The 17,889-nt window shown below is 40.4% G+C and overlaps 4 protein-coding genes across 25 annotated transcripts; all 4 read left to right on the top strand.

The window, feature by feature from the left end:
• Positions 1-595: 595 nt before the first annotated feature.
• Positions 596-7,731, top strand: LOC124196330 (nicotinate phosphoribosyltransferase-like). 19 transcript variants are annotated; one of them, XM_046591322.1, is made up of 19 exons: positions 596-1,091; positions 1,176-1,255; positions 1,319-1,419; positions 1,498-2,455; positions 2,538-2,605; positions 2,666-2,687; positions 2,760-3,788; positions 3,934-4,011; positions 4,325-4,415; positions 4,494-4,791; positions 4,850-4,933; positions 4,988-5,115; positions 5,187-5,305; positions 5,384-5,592; positions 5,762-5,818; positions 6,145-6,357; positions 6,476-6,528; positions 6,598-6,741; positions 6,811-7,731. In XM_046591322.1, exons 7-19 carry the CDS (start codon positions 3,753-3,755, stop codon positions 7,152-7,154), a joined length of 1,854 nt encoding a protein of 617 aa, XP_046447278.1. In that variant the 5' UTR covers positions 596-1,091; positions 1,176-1,255; positions 1,319-1,419; positions 1,498-2,455; positions 2,538-2,605; positions 2,666-2,687; positions 2,760-3,752; the 3' UTR covers positions 7,155-7,731. The 19 variants fall into 19 exon arrangements, with proteins under 19 accessions (XP_046447278.1, XP_046447274.1, XP_046447277.1 ...); XM_046591318.1 differs by having other exon boundaries at positions 1,498-2,986; positions 3,048-3,109; positions 3,220-3,788; XM_046591321.1 differs by having other exon boundaries at positions 1,498-2,986; positions 3,048-3,103; positions 3,220-3,788.
• Positions 708-1,541, top strand: LOC124196149 (protein cereblon-like). The gene is made up of 5 exons (XM_046590963.1): positions 708-734; positions 903-1,091; positions 1,176-1,255; positions 1,319-1,419; positions 1,498-1,541. The coding sequence occupies exons 1-5, from the start codon at positions 708-710 to the stop codon at positions 1,539-1,541; spliced, it is 441 nt and encodes a 146-aa protein (XP_046446919.1).
• On the top strand, positions 1,548-1,964 carry LOC124196150 (RNA guanine-N7 methyltransferase activating subunit-like). Its single transcript, XM_046590964.1, has one exon. The coding sequence runs from the start codon at positions 1,548-1,550 to the stop codon at positions 1,962-1,964; it is 417 nt and encodes a 138-aa protein (XP_046446920.1).
• A 216-nt stretch (positions 7,732-7,947) lies between the features above and the next one.
• LOC124196337 (beta-1,3-galactosyltransferase 1-like) lies at positions 7,948-12,686 on the top strand. Of its 4 annotated transcripts, XM_046591341.1 has the most exons (9): positions 7,948-8,094; positions 8,157-8,285; positions 8,358-8,561; positions 8,717-8,873; positions 9,094-9,111; positions 9,408-9,765; positions 9,843-10,049; positions 10,126-12,083; positions 12,190-12,686. In XM_046591341.1, exons 4-8 carry the CDS (start codon positions 8,780-8,782, stop codon positions 10,547-10,549), a joined length of 1,101 nt encoding a protein of 366 aa, XP_046447297.1. In that variant the 5' UTR covers positions 7,948-8,094; positions 8,157-8,285; positions 8,358-8,561; positions 8,717-8,779; the 3' UTR covers positions 10,550-12,083; positions 12,190-12,686. The 4 variants fall into 4 exon arrangements, with proteins under 4 accessions (XP_046447297.1, XP_046447296.1, XP_046447299.1 ...); XM_046591340.1 differs by having other exon boundaries at positions 8,157-8,561; XM_046591343.1 differs by lacking the exon at positions 8,358-8,561.
• The last annotated feature ends 5,203 nt before the right edge of the window (positions 12,687-17,889 follow it).

The following is a 17,889-nucleotide window of genomic DNA, read 5'->3' on the forward strand; positions in this document are numbered from 1 at the left end:
TCTTAAACTTGAGATTAAATGGCAGAGCGACTTTCTGATTGGCTTGAATTACAATTTTCGTCCCCAAATTGATGGCGTTTCACTTCTTTTCATATCTTTTATTTAAATAAAGATGCGAAATTTCGTGATCGACCAGGCAGGATCACAATCGTATTATTCTTTTGCTTTCCTTTTATTTAAATTATTATGATGAAAAACCAATCCAACAACTGAACTTTCTAGTCTTCACTAATGTTGATAACATCCACCTCTTACTCAAATTTATAAGAGGAAATTCTTGCGAAATGAAAATATTTTTCCAACTGCGTATTGGCCGCCCGGCTTAACTTTCAGCTGTGGCGCTCCTTATCGACCTACTTCCGTATATTTTGACATCGCTGTCCTCATTCAAAATTTTAAAAAATTGTGAAATACACTAACATTTTTCCTTAATTAGTCTTGATTGTTCGTTTCGTTCTTTCATGTCGCATTTCCGTCGGGGAAATCCAAGTTAAAGAATTTCACGAAATAAAAGAAAAAGGAAAAACGTAAACAAAATGCGCGCAGATACCCCATACTCCATGAAGCCTCATCTGTGGCAGTACAAAACTACAAACTGACAGGTAACAGATTTCTGACTTCTTTTTTAAAAGTGGGAGGATTTTCTTCCTAATTAGATTTATTTAGTAGTTTCCTCATCTTTTTGCTAAGACAGATTACTCAGTAACATGCAGTGCAATACGTTTTACAACCCCGTAATGTTAGTGTCAAGATTTTTATTAGTTGTCCTTTGTTGCTGTTATCTCTTTTGTCCTTGTCTAACGTGCGAAGGCGATGCAAAATTCCCCTTCGACAACCAAATAGAAGAAATTAATGCAACTATTCCAAACATTTTTTTGTGTCGAATGTGTGGCCTTTCTCAGGATGATGGGGGATCATTTTTAGACACTGCCAGTCCATTTAGTTTGAGTGTGAGAAACGAAACCATTGTTTATGAGCAAAGAGCCACCAAAGTTGTGAAAACCGTACCTGTGCAAAAATTGAAAAACCCAGCGGGCAATGTTTTTGATGTAGTCACTTTGAAAAATTCTTCTTGTAAAGGAGTTGGCAAGGTTGCATCTTCATTTCCTGTTTTATCTTTTCTTTAGACAGCCTAAATAGAATACTTTAATTATAATGGCATTTATTCTTTACAGTGGGTCTCAGATTCTACTTGGTTCCCTGGATACAGTTGGAAAGCCTGTGTTTGCAACAAGTGCGGTCGTCATTTGGGGTGGTATGTTTACACTGAAAAATGTTTCAATGTCTACCTTGACTAAAATTATTTTCTTTGTTGCAGGATGTTTGAAGTCAATTCAGCAGTTAAAGGATCTTTACCTACCCAACCTACCAAAACTGGTTTCTATGCCTTGATTCGTGATTATATTTTAACAGAGTCAGGTAATCTCTAAATCTTTACCTGAAAACGTATGCCTACAGCTCATTCTAATAGAACTGTGTTTTGTGCGTCTATTACAGTTGCCCAGACATTGACGTACGTGCCAAAAATCTTCAGAGAATAGTTTAAAATGGAGTTGACGGAAGAGCAAAAGTGTTTTCTGGCCGAATGCGAAGAAGAGTTTTCCCAGCGCTACACAGAGAACGACGCCGAATTCATGAAGCTGAAGAATAAACCATTGTCTAATCCGCCTATTGTGGATCCGTGGGGTAACAATTTCAATCGCAATCAACAGAGGGGAGAGATGGACCGGGGAGGTGGATACAGGGGACAGCGCCGTCCTTACGGTCGGCGTCAAAGAGATTATCGTGACTCTTATTCCCGTCATGACTCACGACAGTCGAGAGATAGACATTACGATGACCGAAGTCATCATCGAGATCGATCGTACGAAGACCGCGGGCAGGACAGGACGGGACAAAATCGTGGTAATGTTCATCATGACAGAGAAGACGGGCACCACCAACCCCGCTATCATCCCTACTAATTTTTTTTTTCTCATTACCCCACGGTATTGACAATAAATCAAATGATGGATTCCTTGTCTCTTCAAATTAAACATTGCATCATTCCGTCACATCCCGTGCCTATTTTTTTCGTTCAAATTGCTATTCTAGTCCATGACTTCTACCCTAGGTAGCGACCTAATAGAGAATGGAACAGGAAAGTGTGTTTGGTTCCAACTTTCATTTCCCCTTTCCCTCATAATGGGGACAGGGTCTCCATAGCAACGGCCTTAAGTAGTTCAATGTGCACACAGAATCAACCAATTTTTTGTTGTTTGTGGGAATGCAATTTTTTGTTGTTGCCATTAATCTTTTGTTTGTGTGTTCTTGACCGTAGGTATATCCTTGTCCGTCCCAGTATGTCTATTTGGTTAGAAAAGTGGATGTTGCATGGAACGGAGAGTTATGTACTAGAACCGGAAGAAGCCCCACTCCTCCCATCGGCTTGACTTTAGTCGCGGTCTAATACTCGGTAAAAATGAGCCTTTCTAATTATATGTAGCGCGAGAAAGAAAAAAGAAACAGCAATTCAACTTGGGTGTTACGTGTAGTAGAATCGGACTTTGTCGGGAGTTTAAAAGCGGTAACCACCAGTTGGAAAATGAAAATTGGGAGTCGAACGGTTGTTAAAAAAAAAGTAAAAAGGTCAGGAGGAACGTTATAAGTAATTTTCTTGTTGTAGGTTTCGAGCGAGTGACTCCAAGGTCAGCTGTTTGAAGGAACAAAGGGCTATATGTTATAGGCTAGCACATACCGTCTTTTATATTACTTTTCAGAAGAAAGAAACGCATCCGCGCTCCTCCCCTAACACTGCCCCGGGATATTCTTGTAGTTCACCTGCAACTGGACATTTTAGGTTCATCCAACTGCGAAGATGGCTTTATATGGATATCGGATTGCCCTTTCTTTCCGTTTGGATGCCAACCACATCCAAGTCAGTTCACAATATTTTTAGAGTGAAATCCTTCAAAGGCGTTTTCCATTGCCCACAATCACTCACTCAGTCTGATATTTAATAACTTTGCTTGACGCTTCCCCTATTAACATGATTTAATACATTACAGAGTATGCAAATAACGGTTCTTTAAATCGAATCTTGACCAGAGGAATCCGATAATAGGTTGTCGTAAGTATATCGCAGCATATTTTCTTAATTCCGTTCTATAGTTGCCAACGAGCAAATGGCGTGATGGCGTGCAATTTCTTTTGACGTCGTGATCATGTTTCGTGTTGTAGTGCAGACGGAAGCGGAATGAAACTCGCCTTACTCGATGCAATTTCCCCCCTGATGGACATAGGTCATCCGCAATAACACACACTCTGCAGAGGGGCTTTATATATAGTATACCATCAACGATCGTTACGTCCTTCCGCACTATACCCGGTAAAAACCATCGTCTATTTCTCATCTGCATTATCAAGTTCCCGCCGAATTTACGACATTTACGCAATCGATGTCACCGCTCTAATGACACGCTGGCGTTTTAGACGAGCACTATTCTACAAATGAGACCAATTATCCAAAATTAGTAGCGATGCGCATTTTTTGGCTAAATATGACCTGTCAACATTTAAACATAATTCAGTCAAGCGCTCTCCCAACGTTTTTTTCTTAAGCAAACGTTGAGCGGCCTCCCAAAAAGCGTGACGTCAACTGCTTCTTGGCAATAGTTGAGACGTTGTTAAATTGGAGGTTTGATCAAATTCTATGATTCTTTCACACGCTATTCTAGCGTGCGAAAGTCAGTTCTCCTGTTTGTCGGCGAAAGATGTTTACCTTTTCGTTTGGGGTTCACGCAAACACGGTAGCCTACGTGAATCGTTTTTGCCTTTGTTAGACGGTGGCAGGCACGAAGTTTGATCGATAGCTGAGCTGAGCTGAGCTACTTGGACTCCTTGTCTGCTGACGCCCTTTAATACCTTGTATACACTTGCGGTTGATATCTATAGGTTGCCACTAGCCCGGCCGACGCTTCACTCGCTGCACGCGGGAACTTTCGCACTGCGAAGACCCCTCTCAATAAAAAGGTATCGTCATTTTCAATTGAAAGTTTTTCATCCATTCTTGTTATAATACGATTTATTATTCAACAAACCAAGCAAATTTTTTTGGTTTATTTAAACGTAGACCGGACGATTTACAAATTGTGGACGTTAAAAAGTAAATACTAGCCTCATTTCAATGTTTGAACGCGATTCAAATCTTGAACTTTGACTATGAAACTTTGAACATGTAAAAAATGAACAAAAATTCAAATTGTTTTTAAAATTATTTTGTAAGAAGCTTGCTCTATCTATCGAGTAAGATGTGAACTGATTCAACCTTCAAATGTCCTAAAAGGTAAACATGTCGACTCCTACGGAAGGTACTGCTGTTAAGGTTAACCACCAGCGCCAAAAACAAAATGAAATTATTCAACCATTACTTACCGGTATTTGAATTTAGTGATACAGAGAAATGAAAAGTTTAATTTACCGTCATGTTTCTTTGAACAATGTAATGTTTTCAGATCTGTACCAGCTCACCATGGCGTACGCGTACTGGAAATCGGGGAAAGTGGAAGACACAGCGGTCTTTGATCTGTTTTTCAGGAAAAACCCGTTCTCTGGGGAATTCACAATATTTGCTGGTCTCGAAGAATGCATAAAGTTTCTATATAACTTTCGCTATAGTGACAGTGATATAGCTTATCTCAAGCAAATCCTGCCTCCCTACATTGAGGAAGAGTTCTTTCGTTATTTGAAGGACCTTACGGTAGAAGATGTGACTCTCTTTGCCATTCCTGAAGGTTCAGTCGTGTTTCCCAGGTATTTTACGATTACGGTACACAGTTCTGTTGGTTCCAAGTACAGCTTTATTTTGCAGAGTTCCCTTGTTGAGGGTCGAAGGGCCACTTATTGTAGTCCAGCTGTTAGAAACAACATTTCTGAATTTGATCAACTACTCTAGGTAAATCAAATAAGCCCATTTGTATATTTCACAATTTAACTCGCTGTTTTCTAGCTTAATTGCCACCAATGCTGCAAGATTTCGAATGGCAGCAGGAAAGAGGATTAAACTTCTTGAATTTGGTTTACGTAGAGCCCAAGGTCCTGATGGAGGGCTTTCTGCATCCAAATATGCTTATCTAGGTCTTATTCTTTGTTAACATATTTTAACATAGTTCCATGCTAATCTTTTAATTTATTTCCTATTAAAATAGGTGGTTTCGACGGCACTAGCAATGTTTTGGCTGGTAAACTGTTTCACATACCAGTCAAAGGAACTCATGCTCATGCATACATTAGTTCTTTCTCTACACTAGCTGATTTAAAAACTCGCGTAGGTTGTCCACTTACGCTATAAGTAGCGTTTACGTGAGTTGAACAAGCTATTACCTTTTTTTATGCTGTAAAATAGGATTTGGCGGTGCAGAATGAAAATGGTTCAGATTTGATAGAGAGTCGCGATTTTGTGGAGGCGTGTACAAGGCGGCGCGATCAGTTGGCTGCACTGCTCGGTATTCTGTTGCAGGAAGCTAACGACGGGGAATTGGCAGCTTTTATTTCCTACGCCATGGCATTCCCTGATGGTTTCACAGCCCTAGTCGACACTTATGAAGTTCTCAGGTACTATATTCGATCATCAGCTGTGACCAATGCGAGTGAACAGAGGAACGGGTGAATGATCCTTATTTAGACAATTATTGGTACGACAGAAAAAGAACACAAGACTATGCGGCCTTATTTCTCTTCTTGTCTGTTTTCTTTTTGTGATTGGTCTTTCACTTTTTGCCAGTTGGAGCGGAGAAACCCCTAGTCAGCGCTATGTATCGGAGCCACGTCTCCATTACAGGTCCCTCCCTTATAAATTTCATCCGCATTGATTGAAACCTTACACTTACATGTATATAGCGTCATTAGTAATCTCTTATCGTATCAGTTTGTTATTGACCGTTAAATTTCTTTTCTGAGCTTTTCGATTGCGCATCATTTGTTCTTTTTCTAATTGTCCCAGCTTGATTAGTTTCTTTTAAATCCATACATATACACTACAGATTGTGTGAATATTATTTATAAAAATGTAGCCCTTTTTTTTATTATTTTTAAAAATTATTTCATTTTATTTGGAACGATTACTAAACTCGTTTTGGGGTATTCTTTTATGTTCGCTTTGAGCAGAAGTGGATTACTGAATTTCTGTGCAGTGGCTGTGGCATTGAGCGATTTTGGCTACAGACCCATTGGAATTCGGCTGGACTCGGGTGACCTAGCCTATCTTTCGAACCGAGCCCGTGATGCCTTCCGGAAAATCGCCGAAGAATTGGCCATTCCTTGGTTTTCTCAGTTGTCCATCGTTGCTAGTAATGACATCAATGAAGAAACCATACTGAGGTAAGTAATACACACCCAATAGTTGCATTCTGCATGCATAATCAAACGTAGAAGAATGCCGGTTTAATAGTTAACATTGCTTTTAAAAAAATTGCTCATAATTCAAATTATTTTCCAGTTTAAACGATCAGCATCATCAGATTGATTGTTTTGGTATTGGAACTCATCTCGGTAAGTAAAATGTAATTCAATTTGCAATTTCAACAAATCTTTCTATTGTATTTTTCTCTGATTCCTCAGTGACTTGCCAAAAGCAACCTGCTCTTGGCTGTGTTTATAAGCTTGTAGAGATCAACAAACAGCCCAAGATCAAATTATCAGAGGATCTCGAAAAGGTGACCATTCCAGGACGTAAAGACATCTATCGCCTTTACGGATCAGATGGTATGCAATTTATAGTTCATCATCCCCATCACATTGACTCGAGACTGACACTCATTAACTTTTTTGCAGGTCACGCTTTGATAGATTTAATGCAGAAACATGGTGAACCTCCACCATTGGCTGGCAATCGAGTTCTTTGCCGCCACCCTTTCCTGGAATCAAAGCGAGCCTACGTCAGTCCTGCTCGGGTTGAGCCGTTGCTGCATATCTACTGGCAGAACGGTACATGTTCTCAGCCCTTGCCATCCATGGAACAATTACGTCATCGTGTTCAACACCAGCTAGGAACTATCCGCCAAGATCACAAGAGAAATTTGAATCCCACTCCCTACAAAGTGAGCGTCTCGGATTCGCTCTATTCTTACCTCCACAAATTGTGGTTGCAAAACGCACCGATTGGGGAGCTATCGTGAAATATGTATCCTCTCATCGTGTAACACAATGAACAAGTATTCGTTGCTAGCTAATTAATGACAGACTGGACTAATGCCCTGTTTTCCTTAGCGCGCGTCACAGATGCGCATCTCATATATTTTTTTTTTGTCTCTAGTCCTCGTAGGGGTTTCAAATTCAAATGGGGGTTTATCTTTAAGTCTTTGTTGGATTATCCAGATCGCAACCTGCACATCGACTGCCATTCTTGTGGTGGTAGTACATTGTTGTTGTTTTTTTCGGTGTGTGAATCTGCATGTTAGTCTGGGACTGGATAAGCAAGGGCCAAGGCTGTCACGAATCAAATCAGGCCACTTTGTTCAACGGTTTGCAGTACTAAATTTTGTTGTTTTACTTTAATATACAGATTTGTTCATTTTCACGCGTTGCTCTTACGCCGTTAAAAGCAATCGGACAGAGATGTTTATGTGTCCCACAAAGATGCCCTGTTGTCGTCTTTTTCTGTCGATATCCGACTTGATTATATACCAGCATTCTCCTCTGAACGAATCTTTAACGGTTTCGTCTACGTTGAATAAAACATATTAGATAAGCGCATATCGTTATCGATGTTGTTTATATACAAATCAGTATGAACAGTACTGGTATGGAATCGGGGTTTTTTCTTGTTACGAAACCGTGATTTTGTGCTATCGTGATATCGGTGAGGTCATAAACTAATCCAAAGTTTGAGCATGCGTGCTCTCCTTATGCATCGGCTATGTTTGAAAAGGGAATGAGCATAAGAGAGATAGATATGGGTTTCATGTACGTTCTTGAAATTTAAGCATTTCTAGTCTACATTTTATCTAGTATATTGCTCCGCCCAAGCGACGACTTGTATTATAGTATAGGATACCTAAAAAGAAGACTGAAAGCTAACCGGAAGGCTAGTTGGAGGCAAAATTTCGTCCCGAATAAGTATACGATAAATCATTTTCTCTGTTTCATACTGCAAAGCGTTTTACAGTTTCTCTCTTTAGCATTGGAGCCGCAACCCTTTCAGTTGCTCCGCCTACCAATTTGTATACCTTTCTCTCTTGTGAAATCCCTGCAGCAGAAGCAGACGAAACTTGAGCAGAACTGTGAAAGGCAGCTATCAAATAATCAATGTAAGTCTTGATTCATTCAGGCTTTCAAACGGTTTCGTTTTAATTTTCTAGAATGTATTTTACTGTTTAAAGTGTTAGATCGAGTTTACTTTTATATTGGTATTGGGTTCATTCACGCTAGTTCCACCTCCACACTTTGAGGTCGAGTGAACTTGCAAACAATTATTTGTACTCAAACGGTGACAGTGCTGGTCGGTCGATCGAATAGAAATCTGAATCCAAAAGTAGGGCGTCTGTAAAATAAACGACACTTTCCCCATTCCCTCATTAAAACGTGTAAGTAGAATGTATATTGATTATTATTTCTGTTATTGCAACTGCTGTTGAAATGACAAGTCAATAATAGAAATATCCCATAATATAAGACCATTTTTAGGTCATGTGCCCTACATTTACCTGGTAATAATAAAGAATTTTACATCTTATTCTAGGAGATGCCCATAAATATTCTTACCCAACTGAAGCTGGAAAAGTAAGGCATTAGTGGTGATGATATGATGAAATATATGCGGCATTTTTTTCTCCTCTGTGGCTTTGTGTGCATTTCCATTCTCATCACATACAACTACAGCACTCAAACGAGAGAGGGTAAGAGATTTCAACATTTTTTGTGATATATATTTTTTTATTCTATTCTAGATTGCTCCATTTTCATCTTTTGTTTTATGGCTCATTGCCAACGATTTTTTTTTCAACTTCTGTTGTACTCATGCTAGTGTTTTGTTTTGTTTTTCATTTGGTTTTCTTCATCTGCATATATATTTCGTTGCCCTATCCATATTTGCTTGTTGGAATCATACTTTCTTAGGATCTATAGAGAATGTAGGTAAGTCCCAGTTTCAACCTTTTGTTCACAGTGACTAAGTTGTTCCCAATTCTCTGATAAAAGTAGTTATTTTGTATTGATAAGGTTGACACAGTCGGCATTTTTTCTTTATCTCCCATACTCAGAAATCTTTAAACTATCCTACCCAAATATTGTGTCTTATCATTTGCAAAAATAAAAGATAACTTTTAGCTCTGTGTAAAGATAACCTCAAAAGACAAATAACTAAAAAGCAAATTTTTTTAAATGTTACAAACAAGTGAGTTTTAATATTTCCTTTTTGTTGGTTTTTTTAGCTCCCAATTTCACGTGGAGTGTGAATTCTAGTCGTGATTTGGCGATATACGTTGACCCAGAAAATACTACCGCAGTAATTACCAACGAAAACTTGTGCGCGCCCAATCCGGAAGACGATCCGCCGAAACCTATCCTTCTTATCATTGTGTGCTCAGCAGTGGGCAATACAAAAGCACGTGAGGCCATACGTGAGACATGGATGTCGCTGGAACCTAATCAGACAACTCCGTTTGATGTGCGAACAGCTTTTCTGCTCGGCCAGACAGTCAATGATAGCAGGCAGAATGACGTATTGATGGAAAGCAACTTGCACGGGGATATAATTCAAGAAGGATTTATCGACGCTTATTTGAATTTGTAAGTCTTATTTTCATTTCTTTCAAATTGATTCATTCTATTGATAACTAAAGAATTGAAATTTTCTTGTCTTTCAGGACCTTGAAGTCTGTGATGATGTTGAAATGGGTGAAGACTTTCTGCCCCCAAGTGACCTTTGTCCTTAAAACGGACGATGACATGTTTATAAATGTTCGCACCCTTACCGAGTACCTGTCGCAATCTCACGTTCTGCAGCGCAAAGACTTGATCGTAGGCTCACTTTTTTGCCGTGTTAGCCCCATCAAAGACGCCGGTAGCAAGTGGTAGGAACAAAAGTCAATGGCCATTGTTCGACAGAAATATTTTTCACCTAACTGGATATGCTTTGTATTGCTCTAGGTACTCACCCCTCTTTATGTACAACGCTAAAGTGTATCCCGATTACGTCAGTGGAACGGGTTACGTTATTAGTGGGCCGTTAGTGCCCATTCTATTCGAAGGCGCCCTCCACGTACCGCTTTTCCACTTGGAGGACGTTTACACAACAGGGATGGTAGCGAAACAGGCTAACATCATTCCGGAGAACAGCAACTTGTTCAGTTTTATCAAGCATCCCACAGCCAATTCTTGTCTCTATCGCAAAATCATCACGTCGCATGGCTTGAACCCCAGCGAATTAAAGTCCATCTGGAGCCGAATCAACGATCCTCACCTGGATTGCACCTCCGTCCGCTTGCCCAAAATCGGCGATCCGAAATTCAAAAAATGCCACAAGGCCGCACGTTTGACCGTCCATCGCGGAGGTAGAAGGGGCTATGGCTAAGCCCAGTCGCCGATTTGAGGGGGGCGCCAATGACGTGAGCTCGTTTCTCTTTAGATTAGATTCATCCTCTTTGCCTCCCTCCTTACTAATAAGGTTAAAACCACTTGCAAGGATCTAACTCGAGTGTGAAATTTCGTTGAATTGAACTAGAAAAATTCTTCACAAGGTCTGTCATTAGGTTAATTCTACTTTCCTAGTCCAAGGATTTGAACGCTGGGGTATGTTCGCCAGTGAAATCGTAAAACAGATTGTTTACGATGACCGAAAGTCATGATTTTCCTTTTTGATTTTGTCTTATCATATTTTCTTCTCCCTTTATTCTTTTTTTTTTTTTAAACCAGAAAAAAAAAATATATTGTATATTTTGTTGGCCTTTTTACAGCATCGATTTGTCGATAGATATCGATGTGTGTGATACGTCCCGGTAACTGCCTTGATTGCAGTGCACCATCACTTTGTTTTGATGTCTCCCGTGAGAATGCGAACAAATACAATTTAGCTACTTAAAAAAAGTAACGATTTTAATTCATCTCATGTCCAACAGTCATCCATACAGTGAGAACTGTTCAAAGTAGGTAAAATAAAAGAATCATCGGGGCATATAACGTTCATGGTCGAAACTTGTTGTGACATGGTAATGATGGAGCTCCTAACAACATGTGAATCGGACCAGAAGCTGAGACGTTATTGTCTCGGAGGAGATGTTCCGAATTCCGGCGAACAACGGGCTTAACACTGGCGTTCTCGGGGGTAGTAGTAGTAGATACAGTAAATAGATTCTATTAGAGATGTAGCACGATTCATTCCGTTTATTCTTTTGAATTGTATCGTCGCTCTTTACAAAAGAAGAAGAAGAAGAAAGAAAAGGGTCGAATAATCGTTGCTCATTTTGTCGTTGCGTTGAAGTCTCGTTTTTTAATTCTTCGCCTCGGCTGGTTCCCGACTCGCACGCATTGCTGGTCGTCCGAAACCAGTTGACCTACAATATGGTCATTCCAACCAAGCGTCTCAATCGTTTACCACTCACCGTTTCTTCTTCTTCTTCTTCTTTCCTCCGCTTATTCTATTCCCCCTTGTAGTTTAACTCTTTTGAAAAAATTCAACTAGACTCATCGACTCTCTCTCTAATGTAATTCACCCATATTTCGAGCTCGAGCAAAGTTATTATGCACAGCACACGCAGCAAAGCTAGGGGAAAGAAAAGAAATCCGCATGGATTCGTCGCTCAACCGCACCACCACGAAGACGCGCCCGCTCATCATCATCATCTCCTCCTACCCCTATTCCTCCTCCTCCCTCCCTCCTTTGGCTCGTCTTCGTACCTCTCTCTTTTGCTCGCCCACCGTCTTCTTCTTCATTCTCTCCCTGCAGCGCTGCTGGCGACCGAGCCACCCGTCAGAGGTTTATATTGAGCCGCTCCATCCACTTGAGATCCAGTTGTCCTCAAGCCTCTCGAACGTTAAGATGTTGACACGACCAAGTTTCCTCCTTGTGCTGGCCTGTGCTTACGTTCATGTCTCCTCCGTTCCACTCGGTATTACATCGTAGTTTTAAATTATGTTTTATGTCAACTTGTTTTTTTAAATTACCACATTTTTCTTTCCCCCCCTCTGTGGTAATCACGTTGAAAAAACATCTAGTCGGCCCACCTTCCATACGACCATTAATTTGCCTCAACAAAATCACCAACCAGTCAGGCGTGTGCATGTTCACGATGGATTGCCATCGCATCAACGGGACGGCCATCGGCGTGTGCGGCGACCGTTTCTATTTCGGCTCGTGCTGCATCGTTCCCGCCCTGGATGAGGAGCTGAAGGTGCTGGAACGCACAGCCGGAGCGCCCAACAAAAGGCGGCACAACCCGGCCATCCACCTGTTGGAGATGAAAGAAGATCGCTCCCTTTCGTCGTCGGAAGAACTTCAACAAGAGGATTTCTAATAATTTCATCTCGAATATCAGAAGAATTGGATATATTTTACGAATTAATATTTGGTCCAATTTCTGATTTGGGTGCGTGTGTCAAATTATAGCGCCGGTCGCTACTGCTGGTTATATATACGTACGTCAACTGTTACTCGTTTTATCTGTTACGTTTTGATCTGAATTTCAATACATTTTTTCTTTGGTACCACTAAATACCCACGCGCGTTTCAGTTCAATCATATACATAGCTGTTTAGTTTGAACTTTACACAAGAGGTCGAGATGGCGCAACCGAATTTCTTGGGTTTGTGAAATAACACGTATATACGCAAAACTGACGTGCAGAATGAAAAGGTCGTCGGGAGAAAAGAAAAAGGGTGAAAAACCGAAATCTGTTTTGCTACAATTGCTCACACGAATGTACACATCGATCTAACGGAACTCGAACCACATCCAGCTGGATAACAGTCATCCGCATCTCATATCAAGCGATTGTCTGTACACAGCACCGACTGCATAGAGAGCGCCCGCGTCAACTCTACAACTTATTCAATTGAGTCGAACTTTGGTTGTCTAGTTAACAACTGGGAAATTCTTCGACCTCATTTCTAGGATTTCGATCACACACACACAAGAAGAAAAAAGGAAAAAACAAATGTGTCTGCATTGCCAGACCGTGTGTGCATGTACATAATGGTTGATTACAATCAGGCCCTAGATCTATGCACCGTATAGTATATACACCTGGGCGGGAAAAAATGTCGAGTATATAATATGACCGACGAACCAACGGGTTCATATATACCTGCCGTCGCTTTCCTCCCGTGCATTACGGTGTGTAGCCATCACGTCTCGCCGCCAACCTTCGCCTAGTACCCGCCAGAGTCCTGACCCTCCTTTCGTGAGCCAACTGATCTTTTGATTTTCTTCTTTTTCTTATTTCTCTTTACTGTCTATGTCATTAGTAACTGATTGTTGGGAAACAGTGGCCTGGCAGATTTTCCAAATGTACTGTAAACGTGTGTGAATAATTCTTATCCCTTTTTTTATATTTTGAAGAAGAAGAAGAAATAACATTCAACTTGACGTGTCATGACTGTGAGTTTTTCCATGAAGGATGACTGGCGCCTAATGCATTCAATGCCTTCCATATACTACGGCCCATTCATGATGGCTGGCCCATCACATAAATCGGCCGATTCAGATGAGCGAGATGGTACTTTCCGTGCTATTTATTTCCACCGCTCGACTCACACAAGAGCAGCTCAAAGAGCTTGTTGATAAGAACAAGGAGCGCGCTGGTGTCCAAATAGATTTAAACGTCCATATCCAGCCAAAAGGATTCCTGTTGTGGTGGTGGTTAACTTCCAAGAAACTCTCCAAAATAAGAATGGACCCTCGCTTTCATCTTTATGTAGGACGAAGAGTTTAATCCCGCCATCCCAGCAACTCGTCTTCTTTCTTCAGACCATCAACACTTGACGGTTGATTGGCCTCTCAAGTCTTATACTCGCTTTCTTATTTACAAGCCTACATTCGGCGCAGTTTGCTTTATACCCATAATTTTAGAAATGATCTTTTCTTTCTTTCTATTTTTCGCCAAAGCAGTATAGCCTACTAGAACTGTTTGATCTCGGGAAAGCAAAAAAAAAAAAAGGAGTACACAGTGTATATCATTGAAATATAATACGGCGGTGGTGGTGACTTCCATTTTACCAATTTACGACGCTGCTGCCTTGTAATTATTTTCTTTCCATTTGTTGTTTTTGACGGTGAAACAGAACAGTGTACAGTCATTTATTTCTCACAGATTTTCTTTTCTCCCAGGTGTATGTCGCCGCAACTGATTACATAGACATGTATATGTGAACAACCGTTATGGCCAACGTTGGAGACAAGGACGCCAAACCGCGGAAACCTAATTCTTCCACAATCCATCTCTCACAGGAGAATCAAGGAAAATTACTCGCATATACTATCAGACTAATGTCGCGGCTCGTGCTGTTTTATTCTGCATTATACTGTATAGTGTTGATTGACAGGGGGGAGGGAGAGAAGTAGCCCAACACCTGCCGAGTGTTTTCTTTGTAACTGCTGCGCCACGACTGCTGCCAAAAAATCGGCTGCAACATTGTTTCTACAAATAGACGTACAATAGCGTAATTGGAATAACATTCCGCGGTGTCTAGTAAGTAATCCAGCTGCTGGGGTGTTGTAAAAATTGGAAAGTGTACAAATGTGTAGTCGGTAGATCAGCTTCTGTCGTGAAACCGCATCTATTTGCCCAGATTTCTCGTCTTTGACCCTAATAAAAACCAAGTGGATAGCATAGCCCAGGTAGAGTCTAGAGTGATGGTGCTGGCGATGAGGGAGGTCATTGTATCCGTCTAATATGGAAGCTATTTTCGTCAAAAAATAAGGGGCGTCGGGTCTATCCTCTCAGAGTTGATTGTCAAGCTGCAAGACATAGAGCGGAACGCCAGACACAAGAGCCCGCAAGATAAAAAAAATAAAGTGACGCTCAAAGCCCAAAGCTTTTAGAATATAACTAGCGGAGTGTTGCGTGCAGTGGAGACATATACTGTGGATCCGCATAAGAAAATTTCTCCACAGCCGATGATAATGTTTGAAAAAAAAACAAAAAAAACAATAGTATTATTATTAGTAGTAAAGACGAACTTCCTTTTGTCACCGTGTCTTGCATCAATTAACGTCTCTTTCATCAAATCGTGTCCGGTTAGAAATCGGAAATTCCAGACCACGGTCAATTTTATGTTTATTTATTTTTTGACAAAAGAGGAGAACAAAGTTTGAGGCATTGATGATTTATTCATAGAAATTAAGCGGCAGAATTTTTAAAATGGGGAAAAAATGGGCTAAAGACATTTTCTTCGGACGGCTCACGCCAGTGAGAAAGATGAAACTGCTCTATACGAAATACCATCTGGCGGCGGCGCTTAAAATGTAAGTATAGCCTATAATAACTCTGGCGTCTTCCAAAAAACTCTTGTGCAGAGTTGTTTCACGCTGCGACTTTCTCTCCGTCACATCAACCTCCATTTCAATCCCAGAACGATATTATTGTATGTAACCTTCTTTTTCCTATCAGTTGACAAGTTTAAAAATACAAATTTTTTATTTTCAACTTTCTCAGCTGGAGCGGAATTCAACGAAAGGAGTATATAAATGCGAGGAAATAACTTGCGCATGGAATTTGTCCCGTTGGGCGTGCGTAATTGGCGACAAAAATTAAAACCGCTATACACTAGGAGGAAACCCGGCTGAACGGTGAAGTGCATTCTCGATGGCTCGGTCACGGCATTGGGTGCGACATTCCGGATTCACAGTCAATCAGCCGTCAACGCGGCTTATCCCAAGGCTGCATAAAAGCTCTCCTAATCGACCATATTCTACCGCATCGAGTTGAGACAAAAGAACCGATCGGCGTTCACGAGATTTTCTTTCAACCCATCACGCAACCGCAGTCGCGTCGCCATCCTTTTGTAATGACAAGACGAAGAAGAAGAATAGAATAGAATATCTTTTCCATTATTTATAGGTAAACTCATTAAATGAAACAACCGCATGCTCTCAGAGTGCTATAGTATATAGACTTTTATACGGTAATGTTAATGTGCAGTGTATACATGCTCCACTTTCAACTCCTTTTGTTTCAATTTTTCGGCGCTATTGTGCGAGGTTATACACTTTGGTTCAACTTGATCTACTTCATGGCGTGCATGACGACGCTGGAAATGATAGAAAAAGATGGGTTCTTTCACGCAGCGTCAACAGCGCTGCCCATTGTGAAAATGAAAAATGTAAACGAATTTGAGCGGAAAGTAACAAAGTCCAACAATTCGGTCAATAGGCCTATGTCGTCGCAATCTAGTCATTATTTTAAAAGAAATGTATAAAATTTACTACAGCTGGACTACATTCCATTATCTGATGGGGAAAAATGTCAAAAAGAAAAACACAGTCACATAAGAGCAGGAGGCGTAAAATGAATAAGGTATTCCGGAATGGGGAAAAGCGTGCCAAAGGTCTGGAAAATTACCGATATTTTTGGAATAACTTGATCACGATTATTGGTTTCGAGATTTGGGAGGCTAGATTCTTTTTCACTCAAAAAATTTGGACCAAAAGGAAAGAGATTAAAATTTTTATTCTTTTTAAAAAGTACAAAGAAGAAGTTGTCGTTGTCCCACATAGGGCCAGCAGCGTTATTGACGAAGAAATAATACAACTAGCAATTCTCCAAGAAAATGTAGAGAGATACAAATGTGGAACAGCAGCAATAGGACATTTTCACCAGTTTCGTGCTGACGATGGCGAATAAATGTTTAGTACTGCAGCTGTAAAGTGGATGAGGACCATTGAGAGGTGAATGTCAATACAGGTAGGTAACGTTGCGTATTGGTCCTTTAACCACAAAACCATCATTGGTTAAATCAACATCTAATTGGTCATCAACAGCAGTATTAGCACTTAAAAAGTATGCAACGGTTTAAAGGACGAAATTTACATGAAGGATACAATGTCCTATTGACTTTGCTGCTGTTGGCTAATTAAAAAAATCTGGTGTTCATCACGCAACATTTTCTGGATTAATCTAATCGTTTCAAAGCGTACGGAAAAATTCGTGAAGCCAAAGCATAACGTAAATTTATTGCTAGATGATAACTTGAATTTAGAAGTGGGTTACGTAACCAAATATGCAGGAAGCGCAACAGGAGCCGAAATTCGAAAATTATTACCCAAATAAGCACTTTGAAACACATGCAATGAACGGGTAATTCCCATTTGAATGAGAAAGGCGGGGAAAGGCTGCCGGAACGCAAAGTTAGGCCGTAAAACTAAATCATGAGAATGGTTCACAACTTTGTAGGTTAATATTGGCAAGTCATACGATATAGAACTATATAACTCTTTTATAAAAAAATAAATATGCTCGTGTCTCGATCGCTTGCGAATTTCTACTCGTCATATGTCTTATCAGGTTAAAATAAGAAAATCTAAGCAAAATAAGATGTGGTAGAGGTAGAGGGTCTTATTGCATGGCGGTTTCGGTCTAAAAGTAAATTATCTTCAGGTTTAGTGAAAAATTTGTATTTATATCTTGACCGTTCATCGGATGTCGAGCGCGGCTGAGAAAACTGCTTTGATCGCTTTTGATCGGTTTGGATTAGGGGTGAGGGTGGTCCGATTATTTAGCTATCGATACATGACTGATTAGAAAATTTGTGTCGTCTGCTTTCGCAAGTTTCGAAAAAAGAGACAAAGTTTAAGATTATTATGAAGTAAACGGAACGATTCCTTTTTTGGAAAACGAACACGTGACTGAACGAAAAACAGCACAACAAATAAAATGACAAAAATGTGGTCGTCGTGTGAAAACTCTGGTGTCGGGGCTC

The sequence above is a fragment of the Daphnia pulex genome, chromosome 6 (genome assembly GCF_021134715.1).
Source record: "Daphnia pulex isolate KAP4 chromosome 6, ASM2113471v1".
Lineage (NCBI taxonomy): Eukaryota > Metazoa > Arthropoda > Branchiopoda > Diplostraca > Daphniidae > Daphnia > Daphnia pulex.

What these genes read in the sequence shown, in the direction of transcription:
- LOC124196149 (XM_046590963.1), top strand. Translation starts at nt 708, where the DNA reads ATGCAGTGCAATACGTTTTACAACCCC. An exon ending in TGCGGTCGTCATTTGGGGTG is followed by an intron (nt 1,256 to 1,318) that starts GTATGTTTACAC and finishes TCTTTGTTGCAG; the next exon opens with GATGTTTGAAGTCAATTCAG. An exon ending in TTATATTTTAACAGAGTCAG is followed by an intron (nt 1,420 to 1,497) that starts GTAATCTCTAAA and finishes CGTCTATTACAG; the next exon opens with TTGCCCAGACATTGACGTAC.
- LOC124196150 (XM_046590964.1), top strand. Translation starts at nt 1,548, where the DNA reads ATGGAGTTGACGGAAGAGCAAAAGTGTTTTCTGGCCGAATGCGAAGAA.
- LOC124196330 (XM_046591323.1), top strand. Translation starts at nt 3,753, where the DNA reads ATGTTTACCTTTTCGTTTGGGGTTCACGCAAACACG. An exon ending in TTGGGGTTCACGCAAACACG is followed by an intron (nt 3,789 to 3,933) that starts GTAGCCTACGTG and finishes TGATATCTATAG; the next exon opens with GTTGCCACTAGCCCGGCCGA. An exon ending in AATTTGATCAACTACTCTAG is followed by an intron (nt 4,934 to 4,987) that starts GTAAATCAAATA and finishes GCTGTTTTCTAG; the next exon opens with CTTAATTGCCACCAATGCTG.
- LOC124196337 (XM_046591340.1), top strand. Translation starts at nt 8,780, where the DNA reads ATGATGAAATATATGCGGCATTTTTTTCTCCTCTGTGGCTTTGTGTGC. An exon ending in ATCGACGCTTATTTGAATTT is followed by an intron (nt 9,766 to 9,842) that starts GTAAGTCTTATT and finishes CTTGTCTTTCAG; the next exon opens with GACCTTGAAGTCTGTGATGA. An exon ending in AAAGACGCCGGTAGCAAGTG is followed by an intron (nt 10,050 to 10,125) that starts GTAGGAACAAAA and finishes GTATTGCTCTAG; the next exon opens with GTACTCACCCCTCTTTATGT.